Raw genomic sequence first — 15531 nt, forward strand, 5'->3', positions numbered from 1 at the left:
ATTAAAATGCTTTGTTTCTGAAAGTTGGGGGTTGAAGCAATCGCTACAAGGGTTTCCAGTTACACTTTAACCGAGGGCAGATTATACTATACATACATTTTGATTATTTTTTTTTCTTCCGCATCTCTTTCTAAAGATTGCAGTCTAAGATGCTGAACTAGATGAACTACAAATGTAATTGAGAATGAATTCTCCTAAGATCTAAGTTCTTACAGTGCTAAAAAATGGGGGGAAAGAGAGAAAAATAATTGCTGCGATAAACTTGATTAAAATTTAAAGGATTGTATGAATCATATTCAAGATCAGATCTCACCTTGTCCAGCACCTATATTTTCAGCACTTATTTTCTATTTTTCTTCATGCTTGAATCAAATCAAGAAATGTTTTCAATTTGTATTGGCTTGACTTTTGCACGTAGCAGGCATTGTTTCTTCCTGAATTCGTGCTGAAGTAATTATAATGGAAAGAAGAAAAAAGCATAATAATTAGGTATCATTTCCCTATTCTTCCTCTTGAGTTTTCCTATATTCTTCTTCTTTCTCTCAAGTTTGGTATTTTGTTTAGAACCATACACATGAAGCAAATGTATGTACTATCATGAACTTCATGACCAAATTGTTCTGTGTCAATGTTGTGACACTTTTTTAGTTTCTAACTGAACTAATAGAAAATCTATATGCAAGAGAAAGCAGGAGTAAAAATATTAAACGAACAGCTTGTTCTCTTCTAAAATAATTGGTAAGACATCCACTTTAAGGAGGTGAGAACACAAAAAGTTTACATGTCTACCAATGATTTTTTGTGATTAAAAAGAAATAAGTAAAGTAGAAACAGCAGGTTGTCTTCATTGGGTGTTAGGATGGATCTTCAACATTGGATGTAGTACATTAATGCCGGTACCTGTGTACACACTGAGCAGCTGCACAGTGCCACAAAACAGAATTGAGAGTTCAAATTAACTGCTAGGTAATGGTAAGTGTTTACTTCTTGCTTTTGGATGTGCTGTGTTGAAGAGATTTTTTTTTTTTAAACATCTGTTAAGAAACGGTTGCATACAAGCTGGGGTTGTGGAGAGGCATGTGTGGGTAGAGGATAGCTGAGCACAGTAGCTGCAAAGCCACCATCTTATCAGAATCACTGCCTTTAAGTTGCTTCGCTACATGTTCCCTCTTGGATATTTGGCTATGTCTTTTTCTTTTACAGGCTCTCTCTTACTGTGGTTTGGAATTCACCCCAACAAAGTTTCTGAAAATTGTTTGCTATTTAGATATCAGTCCTCAATCCTGCATAATATCAACAAATTTACAGAGAAGTATAGCAGTCTTGCAGGCCACCACTCTGTAGAAGCTTTTAAGTTCTGATGCCATATTGGGGGTTTTTTGTACTTAGGTTTTCAGCAACTGCGTAGGAGATATTTTAAATGCATCAATTTCTCATTTTCACTAAGTGTAAAAGCTATTAAAAATTACATGTTCATATGTTTTATTTTTAGCTAAAAATTCTACTTGCAACATTTATTCTGAGTTTGAATGTGGAAATGGTGAATGCATTGATTATCAGCTGACTTGTGATGGCATTGCTCATTGTAAGGACAAGTCTGATGAAAAACTTTTCTACTGTGGTAAGTATTTCCAGATGTTTCACCTTCACATTCTTACTTCGGTTATACATGCTTATATTGGTTCCTCTGTGACTTTCCTACTTATTCATACCAACTGCTCACCAAGATGCACAAGAAGAAAATGCCAACTCGCACATTAAAGAACCCCTGACGTTCTATGGATAGAATTACTTATACCTGAACATATTTTCCTTGCAAGCTTCATGTATTAGCTGACTTATATTTAATAAAAAGCATCTCAAATATTCTCATATTTCTGTCTCTAAAACAAGAATAAGGCAAAATACAGCTAGCTGCTTTTTCAAAGATGAAAAATTGAGTTTTTTCAGCTTTAATTAGGAATTTTGATTTAGTTTTCCATATTTAATAAGATTTTCTCTGATTGTGAATACAAAACACTAAAATAGAAGAATTATGAAATACAAAAATGGCTGTGTAATAGATATCTTTCCACACAGTTTGCTGTTTAACTTAATAATACTATTATAATTCACACCAATCAGTCGGCATCTTGCAACAAGTTAGACTCATTACTTTCATAAATTTCCCAAGAGATTCTACCCTTATCTGGGTTTTTTTTCCCTAATAATCACTGAGTGAATCATTTCCAGGTTTTTTGTGTCCAACTGAGTTTGCCTGCTGCAGTGTCTAAAACACTACTGTTCAAATAATTTTCCTAAATCACTGAGTCACCTTAGTGAATTCATGTATCCTGCACATTAAGTGAAATCTTCTTGTTACCTGTGTGCCTGTAACTCTTGGTCTTTGTCTTGGTCTGTATAGCCATATCTCAGCCTTGGTACCTCTTCTGTTTTCCACATGAACAATTTCATGTCATTTCAAACCCACCCATTACGTTTATACCTGCCACCTCTGTAGTTTTATTAAAATGTCTGCTTTAAGTCCTGGAGTTCACCTCTGCCATTTTAATAGCCATGGTTGATACTGGAAAAAAGAAATGAAATAGCGCTCTCCCCTTTTTTTTTTTTTCCTTACAAAGATTAACACCAGCAATCTGAGTATAGCAAGCGATACTATGTCATTTTTGTTCTTCTTTCAACTTCAATTTTTGTCCTGTTAACTTTCAGCCATCTGAGACATCTGTGTGATAATTGCTTTGATCATGTCATGTAAAACTAATAGTAACATTCCATCAGATCAACTACATGTAGATAACTAAGGAGGGTGGCTTGTTTGAATCTGAAAAAAAATAACACATCAGACAAGGAAATAAGAATCTGGAATATAAAAAACACTGCTAGTTACCGGCGGGAAGGGCCCTTGAATTACAAGTGACAGCTTCAAAGCACTGAAACATAAATGACTTATGTCTGTGAATTCCTTCTTAGGTTTCCTTAGTAATTATGTGTTGATATATTTGTATTTATGTATGCATATTTCTTAGACATAAGAATTAATTTAAAAACAAACGAACAAACAAAAAAACTGACACCATAACCCAAAAAAACAGTCAGCAATATTTTTATATGGATTAAACCTCTTTGTCACTATTATTAATTTTAGTCATTTATTTCATTCACAGTTCATGGAAGAAAGATTAAGGTTTCATGTAGTTTCTTTTACTTTCTTAGGAGGGGAGAGTAGATTGAAGGAATAGAGAGAAAGTCATATGGGAACAAATAAGAAAGCTGTAGCTGGTGAGGGATCTCAAAATACTCCTTCTTGTCATTCCAGACAAGTTGTCTTATATGTCAGTAGACTGAGGTTTACTGAGCTGCTAAAACTACTTCATACTTTATTCTACAATACTGAAAAAAATATAAATGCAAGATCCAACAATTTGTCTTTCCATAGATTTGTCACATAATTTTATGAAGGACATTATATTACTTTGTAGTGAGACAGTGTACATTTTGCCTGATTTAAATCAACCATACTGAACTTTTTGCTACACGTTGGAAAAGGCCTGAAGAACTGCGGTTCTGTTATGCACTAGGTCACATACAGTATGTTGTTTTCTGAATCTGATAAAGTAGAGGATGTTATACTCATTATTATTAACTAATCCAATGAACAATATTTATTTATTATTGTGGCATGACTTCTACAATGGTTAGAGCCTTAGTAAATAAGTCCTGAATTTTCAAACTTATAAGCATATGTAAAATTCATACATTCTTCAATGGTGTACCTACATGAGCAGAACATTTACAGTATTGGTATTCAGAAATCCAGAAACATTTCTGCTAATATTTTTTTATTATTATTTTACTCTCCATATATTCCTAATTTTTTTTAGGGTAAATTTGGTATGTGTCATTCTATATGATAGAATTACTGATGCCGTATGCAAACGTTGTCACATGCCTGACAAAAGTGTGTCAAAACAAATGCATTAAAAGCACATGGGCTTTTTATACCACAAGATAATGAAAACTGGGAATTAGGCTTTCCTTTTTCATTTTTTGTCGTTCTTTCTCATCATGCTTTCATTTATTATTCTTTATCTGTTTATCAGTCCGAGTTGTTCTGCTGGACAATAAATGAACAATTTCTGAAGCTCTTCCTGTAGCTTCAAATGCATTTTAATTCAAAATCTTTTTCTGGAATGTTTGTCTAGTTTTAATGTAAGGCTATTTTTATTATATATCAAGTGTCTAAATGAAATTATGTGCTTGTGCTTAACTTTCCAGAAAATAGAGGCTGTCGGAAGGGTTTCAAGCCATGTTCTAACCGTCGCTGTGTTTCAAGTAACAAAGTATGTGATGGTACAAATGACTGTGGTGACAACTCTGATGAATTTGACTGTAAAGGTAAATTACAGTTAACTTCCAAAGTGATTTTGCAGTACTGCTCTGTAAATACTTAGTATGTAAACAGGACTAGCTAGAACATGCACATAACTTTATTGGAATTACAGGTGCTGGCATTTGTTTTGTTAGAAATCAAAACCAAACAGGTGCAGACGGGTATGTTTGAGAAAGCATATGTTGGGATTCATATGAAGACCGATTTTGGTTTACACCTACAGTCCTCTAAAAGGAGAGTGGGTTTGGCTATGGAAAACTCAGAAAATACAGTTGCTGCTTCTTCGGTGAAGTAATAAATGAGAGAGCGTCTTTTACAGACAGAAGGGTTGAAAGATGGGTGATTTCTTCTCTGCATCTGCTGCACTGTTTCCTCTTTGAAGTAGCTAGTGTTCTATTTCTTTGCTTCTCAGATGCATGGCAATGTCTGCGTCCTTTGCAAAACTTACTAGAATTGTTCTCTTTTTACTTCAGATTTGTTTTTCTTTTTATGTCTTAAAACATGAATATTTATATCTTTGCATCAGCCAATGAATAAAGCCTAGCTAGCAGACAACACAAATCCTTAGTTACAATTCAGAAAGATTGGAGGGGAAATTATTCCACAATATATAGCTAAAACCTATGTAGCTGTAGTAACTAGCATTTTTTTGAAAGCGCTGCATGGGTTTTAATATTTTAGCTGAATATGAGTAGAGAGAAAAGCATACAGGCAAAAACACCAACCTGGTGTTACATGAAAGAAAGCTGAGAGATTCATAGATGGTCCTGAAAGTGCTCCTTCCTTCCTCATGTGGTGCTTATCTCAAATTGGTTGAATTATCTAGATAGAGACTTTTAGGCTCCAAAAATAAATCTAAAAATTAGAAACTTATGCTTTCAAGTTTATAAGACCTTATATTTCTACTGAATTTTTAGCTATGGAAGGTACAGCGCGTTCTGAATGCTTCATTCTATAAGGTAGAAGGTTTAAACATATTACATTTAATATGCATCTGAAGAGTCTGTTTAGTACAGAAATTTACATCTTTTATAACCATATGTTATAGATTCAACGTGTGCTTCAACAGAATTCCATTGTGCAGATGGGATTTGCATTGGAAAATCAGCACAGTGCAACCAGATCATTGATTGTGCAGATGCTTCAGATGAAAAGAACTGTAGTAAGTTTGTGTTTGTGCTTCATCGTAGCATCTGTTCGATGATTATTCCTTGTTATATAGCAGTTAATTCATAGTCGTTACTAGTTGGATACCAGCAGCTGCATGGTCTGCGCAAACTCCAGCTAAACCTGAAAACCAAACTATAAGGCTCTCAATCTCTATTAGGTGTGATATAGTAATTTACTATCTCTTTCCAGATAATACAAACTGTGCTTACTTCTATAAACTTGGAATAAAATCTTCAGGATTTATTAGCTGTAACTCAACTTCACTTTGTATACTGCCAGAATGGATATGTGATGGATCTAATGACTGTGGAGATTATACAGATGAACTAAAATGCCCAGGTAACTGCGGAAAAGAAAAAAAAAGAAAAAATTAATTTACTTTTTTACATTCTGAAAATTATATTCCTATATTTCTGGTTCTTTTTTCTAATTGTGTTGTGAAATGTTTATTCAGTTAATACTGTTTTATTTAATACAGAGATTAATATAATGCTGGATGCAGATTTTTTTCACCAATCTTTATTTTGTGTTTCATTAGATTATGCAAATTATTACAAATTACTACTGCATTTCTCTGAAGAAAACTGTAATGTCTAGCTTTCTATTTCCTCCAGGTTAGGTCTGTCATTAATCATTTTTATTTAAGTAAAACATTAGTTATTGAAATGTCAAGCTCATCAAGCATCAGCACAATCACTCAGGAACTTTTATTAGCTACTGCTTTAGTGGATGGTATTTCTCTTCTTGCTTAACTTTTTTTACTTTTTCTGTTATTTTGCTGAGGTACTTGGGATAGGCTGCCAGGGTAGAATCCAGGGTTATTGCTTTTGTGATTGTTCTGTCTTCAGCTGGTACAAAGCGATCATGGTACACTTGAGTCCCAGGGCTGATGTTATTTATATTAAATGTTTACCAATGAATTATTCAGAATATTAAATTCTTACCTAATGAAGAGTGGCGTTTATGTGTTTGCTCCTGTATTATCCAGAACCCCTCATTTAAGTTCGAGAATAAGTACAATATGTAAACATACCTATAAATGAAGAAGTGATAAACTGTATTTAGAATGAGAATACTTTAATGAACACGGGTTTATTGATACATATTTGTAGGATTAGGCCCATCCTAGGAAGTTCTCTTCAAACTGAAGGCAGTGCACTTGTAAAGAAACCCTGGGCATGTCAAGCCTGTATCTCCTCTCCAGCACCTTGAGCTTTTATACAAAAATCTATAAAATTAAAAATTACTGGTATTTTTTGCTCATAGTATTCCTGTTACTGTCATCTTCCAGAACCTCATGCGTTCTTTTAATTCTGGTCTACACGTATTCCAGTTTATATCTGTTCTTATGCCGAGAAGGACCTTGTAGTCCTTCGGTAAACATATCCTTACTCTCTACTTGTAATAGCAAATAAGCCAAGGCATTTTAGAATTCCTGCTTTCAAGATGGGTTAGCTGTCTGTGTCACCTTACTCATCTCAGCCTGCATCTCTCTTGAATATACCAGACCAGTATCTGGTATAACAAATGAAGTCTTACTTTTGCCTTGTATCAGTGCAAACACATTTTAATTTTTTGTTTATGTTTGTTTTCATAATTGACTTGTGCTGGATTGTAATTGTCCTCCTTCTCTCTTTCTTCTAAGAATTAGTATTTAGTAAAGATAAATATTTATTAATTAATAAATATTATTAATTTGTAAAAATTAAACCTTTAATTTTATGTTGTTAAATACCATCCAATTTTTGCCTAGTAATTTACATCATCTGATTATTCCCATTTAGTATTCTGTTTTTCTGCGTGATAATCCTATCGTGTCACCAGAAGCTTCTGTTAGAATTCTCATATATTTTGTGCCAGCTTTATTGATGAAAATATTACCAGGATCCAGAAAAAACCTAGAACTTCAGCACTAATGTCAATCAACCTGACATTCAGAACTTTCATCCTTCCTGTAAACCAGATGCGTATTAAATCATAGTTTCCATTCTCATCTCCATGTTCTCCAGATTATCTATTAGTTTGTTAGAATTTGCTGTATATGATGCTTCGTTGAGCTCAGAATAGCTTAGATTTACTGTATTTCCTTTGTCTATAGGGTGGTTTTTTTCCATAACAAAGAAGATATGAGGGCAGTGTGCTATAGCTTCAGTAAACTAATGTTGCATAAGTAAACTAATGTTGCATTTTATTCCATCATCCTTTATTTGTATTACTTTATTCTGTCTTTCCAATGTGTGCCAAAAAGTTCCATCATTTTAATGTGTGACTAATTGCCTGGATCATTCCTCCCTTTGCTTGGAAGCAATACCATTCCAATTTAACCTACATGTGAATTCCTTTACCATTTCATTCAAAACTGACCAACGTAGGCACATTAAGGTTTTTAGTGTTGTTTCTATTATAAATATAATAATTCCCATTAACAGTCTTTGTTCGGTGTCATTGTTCTTACAGAAAATTAAGGCAAAATATTCATTTAGGGGTGGCTATACTTAAGCAGTCTTTAATATCTACCCAGTCATCATAGACATCCCACTTCTTTCTTTATTCTTTTTTCTATGCATACAGCTGTAGAAGCCATAAATATGATAACTTTAACTTTCTTTTTAAAGGGGGGGGGGGCGGGGAGGGGGGCACGGACAGACACAAAACCAGTGTCGATAGCCCCAATACATTAAGGGAATAATAGAAACCTTGACAGAGAGCTTCAACGATCTCCAATGCTTGGAACTAGTGTATATCACCTGGGTTTTCCCAGGCAAAGACCTCGCTTGAGTTTTTTGAAAATAAACTGTGCCACTCATTAGACTAATATTTTTGCTTACGTCATGAAACTAAATATACGGTATGTTTTCTTTCCTCACATCTGTTTTCTAAGCATTCATAAAAGTAAAGTACTAAATGACTTTCATGCTCTACAAAGAAAAAAGGCAAGGAAAAAGAACTTCTTAATTTGTGACAGTCTAAATCTCTGGCTCCAACATCAGTGTTATAGCTCCAGTTAGTTAGTGCATGCATCAGATTTGTAGCTTATCTCAGTCGATGTGACAAAAATACTGCCACAATTAGGTTATCTTGTAGATGATTGGAGATAGAACAGAGGGGCAATTTCTTCAGCTGGTGTAAAACAACAAGCAATGTTGATTTACCTGTCCTCAAAACCTGTAAACTGAACTACTTTCCTCTATAGGTCCTTTTAATTTAGTTTGAAGCTGTGCTCTGATTCTTCTCTAAATAAATGAAGTATTTCAGCTCCCTAAACTACTTAGTTATCACTAGTTTCTAATTTGTATGAACCCAATTAATAATATAAATAGTAATTTTTATGCATTTTTAGACATAAACACTTTGCTGTCCATTAGTATTCAGAAATTTAGCAGAAATGTATTAGGCTCCTAATCATACTAGTAGAGACCATTTTACATTACATTCTTTATTTTATCACAGTTCAAAACAAACCCACATGTGAAGAAAATTATTTTGGTTGTCCTAGTGGAAGATGTATTCTGACCACCTGGCTTTGTGATGGGCAGAAAGACTGTGAGGATGGAGTAGATGAATTGCACTGTGGTGAGCATTTTATCTTATTTGTATTTCTTAATCACTAATGCACTTTGAAAACAGAAAGAAGTGTGCATTTATATCTCAGAGATTGAATCTAGAGCTATATAAAAAGGGCTTTAATACTATATTTTCAGATTCAGCTCTCTAATACTTCATGCTGCCAATATCCTAAACCCTATCTCATGGCAGAATGAAAGCCCTGTCAAAATTTTTTTTCTCCTAAAGATATGTGTGTATACAGACTTTTCTATTGCTTCAGTATTTAACAATTTCACTACTTCTTCATAATTACTCATTAGAACAGTTTTATAGATATAATCAGTTCATATCAGTATCTTGACCCCAACAGGAAGTAACCAAAATATACCTTTATGACATAAAAATAGACATTTCTTTGCATCAGAGGCTGTACAGGTATAATTAGTTAAAGTAACAAAAAAATGTGAATAAAATACAGCATAAACTGTGAACCAGGTTAAGGGTCCATTCTGTCTTAGATCTTTTAAGATTCTTAAACTCTACGTAATTGAGGAGCAATGCAGGTTGGTTTTGCTCACAGTGAGAGCTGGTCTTTTAACTTAAATTTGTATGGATTAACTGAATGGATTATTTCTAGAATTAAATTTTAGCAGCGAAAAGTAGTATCAAGTTTTTCTATTCCCTATTTAATTAAAACCTGAAATTTGTATATTACTTTTTTTTTTTTCCCTTTACCGCTTAACATGACTGAAAGTTATACATTACTCTCTTCACGACCCATGTTTGGTTTGCAGTTTACATTGTATAGATATATCTTATAACATCAAAATTAGGAACTGCTGTGCCCTATGAAAATCAGAAGGTTTTGTGTTGACTACATTCATCAAGTGTAACTCGGTGCTTACGTTACCAGGTTTTATTACACGTACATACTTATATGCAATATTGTAAAACCTATTAGCCGATTTTTGTGGGAGAGAGGAAAGGGGGTTTAGTCAATTCTTTTTTCCCTACTTATTGCTTTTAGCCATTTTGAGGTACTTGTTACAATACTCTACTTTTAAATTCAGATTGCATTACCTAAAATTCTTTTTATTGTTAAAATTTGTTGTCATCAGTTAAAACAAAATAAAATTTACTCTTAAAGAAAGAAGTCTGGGAAAAGTGGATGATTTGAAGTTTTGAGAAAAGGTCATAATATTAGCATTTATTTAGAATAGCTGTGCAGACTGATTTTGAAATATAGAAGCATGCCATTATTTTCAATGTATAGAAAAGTGTAAATGGGACAACAGAATGCAAACACACAGCAACTTTTCTTCTGAGAGAAAAGAGCATGAAACCTTTCAAAGATGGAGTTAAATACTGCAATACCAAGAGGAAGGCTGTGTTGGAAAATTTGGACGGTGCCGTCTCTGCCCTGCTACCAGAATAAAGCAGTTCACTATTGTGTATTTTACATGGATATTATAACTAACCAGACTTATGTTTTTAAAGTGTTTGTCCTCATCCCACTAACAAAATGTTTAAAAATATTAGAATGTGTTTTGAATGTTTTACTATTTATTTATATATTTGCCTATTTATTTATTTTTAGAAATGTATTGGTGAATGCAAACTCTTACACAAACTGGTAACATCCTGAATACCAGGATTAGGATTATACTGTGTTTGAGTATTTTAATACGCTAAAATTGGGAGGACAGAAAGGAGCAGTGTGTAGATTCCTAAACTGTGCTAGCAAACACCGGGAGTGCAGTGCTGTTGTGAACCTAACAAATGCAGTGGCTGGTGTCATTCCTAGATTCATCTTGTTCATGGAATCAGTTTGCTTGCTCTGCAAACAAATGCATCTCTAAGCAATGGACTTGTGATGGTGAGGATGACTGTGGAGATGGTTTGGATGAGAGTGATGCTATTTGTGGTAAGTAGAGTAATTTTAGTTCTGTATTGTGTTGGATCATGCATACTGAAGGAGACCAAGTGATCAAAGAAGGTGGTGGAAAGGGAGCAAGGACAGCAACTCCAAAGAGCACGCGCTTTAAGGATAGAGTATTAGAGGATATCCTCAACTAGCAGCTAGATACCTTTTTATGGGGACTGGATGATTTGTGTGTAGTCTGTCAGTGAGGACATGAATGGGACACCAGCATGAGCTAAAGCAGAACCAAACTTCTCTCCAATTCCCATCCTTTAGGTAAACCCCCTGTATCACTATTTACATTTTATACTTCAGTGGTAGGTGCTTGAAGACTCTAAAGTTGTTTGTTTCGGGGGTTTTTTTCTATCTCTTTCTCCTATTCCCTTTACATTTCTGTATATTCAATCATAAGCATTATTGCGTAATGTTCCTTTCAAATTCCCAAACCTTCCAAATTGCATAAGGAATTGAAAATTTTACTTTCATTCTGGAGTTCAGTTGACTGGAAATGTGTTAGTGAATTCTTTTCAAAAGAAAAGCACGTTGTGTCAAGTCATACTGTCACGATTTCAGGATATTTTCTACATTGGTTCCATCCTTATCTATGCTGTATTTTAACGTTTTCTTTTTAAAATTTCAACTTTTAACTCTTAAATATTTGTTTCAAAAATCCTCTTACTTAAATCCATTCAACAAAGACTATTTTATTCCATATTTTATGTGTGATACCACAGTAAAAATATTGTTGGTAACATTACTGGAGGTGTTAAGTAGACAGAGAAGAAATCTCTTCAGCTTATGTTCAGGGTTGTGGGTTGCTAATGTAGTTTCTTAATCAAACACAGATGTAGAAATGCCAACAAATTAAAAGGACAAAGATGGAAATTATACTGTTCTAATATGGCAAAATATGACTTAATTACTACATTAACTTCACGCTGACATCCATCCACAATACATTTCTTCACGGTATTCAGGTCATGCTGAGGACTGGGGAGTTGGAGGCAATGTTTGTTTGAAAGGGAAGATTTCTCTCTGCCTCTCTCCCCCAGGGAAAGGAGAAGGTGTGAAATGAGAAGACAAGAACCTTGTCTGGGACTGCTATAGAACAGTGTGAAACCCTAAGAAACATCAAGGCCTGAAGCTTAATAGGAAGCTTAGAGCAGAAAATAGAAAAAGGGAGAGGAAAACAAAGGCCAGCAAATTGCAAAGTGTCACTACAACATACCTTTTTTTTTTCTTTTTTCCATTAATTATATTTAACTTATATAAGAGAATACATTAAGTGATGGTTTGCGCAAAAGTTTACTTCCAAACAGAGTAAATTAATCATAGGATTCTGTAATATTCTTATCTGGAGGAAAGTCTGTTTAAAAAAAAAAAAAAAGTCAAATAAAAAATATGTTGAGTTATTCACATTAGAACTGTCAGATATTTTCTTACTCCCACCACTACTCTACTTGGTACACACTGTTCTCTTCTACATGGGGCTGACTCATGCAAGTTTAGCCTCCTGGTATAGAGTATAGTGTATAGACTCTAGTGATGCGAGGATTATACAGGTTACATAATTAGTTCCTTTGTTCAGTCAGTCCCAACATGCAGTCAAACTTAAAGACCCCAATTGGTTTGAAAAGTTATTCTGCTGGATAGTTTTCATGAAGTATGGTAAACTAAATTCCCTTGCAGAAAATTAAGAGACTGAATAAACAAAAAGAATAGAAGAAATAGCAGATAGTCAAATTTACTGTAAAAAACAGTCTTAGCCAGTATGTCTGTCACACTGTGCAGATCAAAATCTTCTTTGAGTTTTATTTTAAAATAAAACCCCCTTACTCAGTCATTACCCATTACTTTAAAAAAACTATCAGTTAGAACGTGTTCAAGACTCACATGTAATGGTTTTTCAGGTTCAGTGACCTGTGCAGCAGATACGTTCAGTTGCTTAGGCTCCCATGCCTGTGTTCCCCAACACTGGCTCTGTGATGGTGAAAGAGACTGTCCTAACGGGAGTGATGAACTGTCGACAGCAGGCTGTGGTATGTTTGCTTGTTAAAAATGTATAGCGTTTCTTTTCTTGGTGCTTTTGCCTTTACAATATCCAGATGCTGTTTGTGTCTGTAGTATCATAACCCTCATACTGTCAAGATTGTTAGTAAAGATTGATGAACCACATGTGAGCATACATACAGTTTTCTTCAACATTTTAATCAGCCTACCATCTTCAGGCTTTGTTAATACATACTGAGGCACACCAGCTGAAGATCAGTATGTGTGTCACGTCATAGACATTATACAGCATGTTTACTAATGAAAATTAGCACATTATCGACTATGCAGTTTTATTGCTCTTCCTGAGGAAAATGCTGCTGCATGTCAGGGAGGTTGTGCATCAAAAAGGGAGATACAGTTCTGTCTCCAATTTATTCTGGCTAATTGTTCAGATCTTGACATCTCTTGCCCTATAAACTATTATTTCCAGTCTTCTGAAAAACATTTCTATTAAAAGTGCCAGGAGTTCAGTAGTAGTTTCATTAGGGGTTTTGTTTTATTAATGTATATAAAAATGGTATAGGTTAAAAATATTGACATATGTTCTCTCCACTGAATGTATATTCTATCACCATTTCTATGCTGAGTTATATTTTGAGTTTTATGGATTTTAAAGAGCTTTCGTTCAGAAGCAGAGTAACACAGGAAGGACACCTGTACTACCCAAATGTTCTATTCCTCAGAGGCAGACCTTAGGTTAGTTGTAGGCAGCACCAACTTCTGAACCCTTTCTGTCTTGCATTACATGAGATTTTAGCTATCCTGACTTCTTTAGCTATCTTTGTGGTGACGAGTAACTTCTTCTGCTATTGAATTGTGTGGTGTTCTTTGTATGACTCAAAAGTTATGGTTATTTCCATTGAAACCACTCAGACTAACTAATTCTTGTTTCATCTTTCTGTTAGAAAATGGCTGTATATCTTACTGTTCTCAGTTTCATTTATTTTTATGTACTGTATTTTCCTTAGCTCCTAATAACACCTGTGATGAGAATGCTTTCATGTGCCATAACAAAGTCTGCATTCCCAAACAGTTTGTATGTGACCATGATGATGACTGTGGAGATGGATCAGATGAATCTCTGGAATGTGGCAAGTATAACAAAAGTAGAGTAAACAGAAAAATTTCAGACTGTTAACTGTAAGGCCTTCTGCAAGGTCTGTTACTTTAAGTCACTACTGAAAAAGCATGTTTGGTATTCGCATTTAGTGAAATTTTTCATGTAAAGTTTGAGTTGAACATGTAATGGAACATTTTAGGAAAATAATGTAATGTTGCAAATAAGAACTTACTTGTTTGCTGGTAACATAAAGAACAGATTTCATCAGTATCGCTTAGAACTGTATATGATATGGAAAAAATCTGCTCCTGTGATGAACTGGGCAGTCACCAAATTGTCCTTTCTCTCTCTATGCTCACCAGAAGTAGGCTGGTATTTAAGAGGCAACAGCTATTCCTGCCGCATCAACATTAGATAGGTCAGATCAGGAGAGTACCTTTGAAACAAATCTCCCGCTCACCCCACATACTGTGTTTTGGCTCACATGGAGCAGTGCTGAAGCAAGTGAACTGACAGGAGAAAACCATCAAAAACCTCTGAAGCTGAGCCAGTTGGTATACTTCAGCCAGTAGTGGGCATGAAGTCCACAAGAGCAGAAGAGAGCTAGTGTGAAGTAAAATCCTGAAATGCATCTAGTGTGGATATGGGGTTCTCATTACCAGCTGTTTCATCCTGCTGTTCTTCCCTTACTGCGCCACACCGCTTGCCAGCGTAGGCTGCTGGAATCTTGAAGAAAGAGGGGAACAAATATGCCTTTCCTAGCAAACTCCATTTGCTTTTCACTTACGTAAACTCCATGGTGTTTTGAAAGGAGCAGTTTGTGACAATAAGCTGTTGTAGGGAAAAACTGCGTAGTTCGTGTAGTTTGAACCAAATCGGGATCAAAGCAGGTTATTGGTTTATTAATGACAGATAACTAATTGGCAATTGGTGAACATTCAGTATCAAGAGCAGCAACACAGTGGGTAAACCACACCTGCAAAATGTTGATAGATCTTACGCATCTTTAAACACCATTTTATAATTCATCCCCAAAAGTTCTGAGCACGCGGACAGACACAGAGCAGAGTTCTGCGTGCCTTCTGCCCCGGCGCAGGACACGGGGTTGCTAGCACGCGTGCCCACTAATCCACAGAGGGCTGTAGCTCCACTAGGTGTACCCACCCCACCACGTTCAAAGCACGTGCGCTTCTACTCGCGTTGCTCTCTTAACAGACGTGGTGATCTAGGCCCTTTTGCTAAAATGAGGCCGTGAGAGTGGACCCGCATGTTAATGAAACTGTAAACTATTTCCTCTGTCACTAATAGGTGATGCATGCCAGAACTCTCTATAGAAATGATTCATGTGGGGTTTGTTCCTCTATTTAGCACTATGTGATCAAGTTGAATGGT

General features: G+C 35.1%; 1 protein-coding gene across 4 annotated transcripts in view; it reads left to right on the top strand.

The window, feature by feature from the left end:
* The window catches only part of LRP1B (LDL receptor related protein 1B), a 753798-nt gene that overhangs the window by 608009 nt on the left and 130258 nt on the right, over positions 1-15531 (top strand). For all 4 annotated transcript variants that reach the window (XM_069780765.1, XM_069780767.1, XM_069780768.1 and 1 more), the window contains 8 exons: positions 1493-1621; positions 4276-4395; positions 5439-5552; positions 5750-5899; positions 9011-9133; positions 10911-11030; positions 12938-13066; positions 14048-14170. In XM_069780765.1, the coding sequence (XP_069636866.1) occupies positions 1493-1621; positions 4276-4395; positions 5439-5552; positions 5750-5899; positions 9011-9133; positions 10911-11030; positions 12938-13066; positions 14048-14170 (1008 nt within the window). The remainder of the gene's footprint in view (positions 1-1492; positions 1622-4275; positions 4396-5438; positions 5553-5749; positions 5900-9010; positions 9134-10910; positions 11031-12937; positions 13067-14047; positions 14171-15531) is intronic.

Source organism: Haliaeetus albicilla, chromosome 4 (genome assembly GCF_947461875.1).
Source record: "Haliaeetus albicilla chromosome 4, bHalAlb1.1, whole genome shotgun sequence".
NCBI lineage: Eukaryota > Metazoa > Chordata > Aves > Accipitriformes > Accipitridae > Haliaeetus > Haliaeetus albicilla.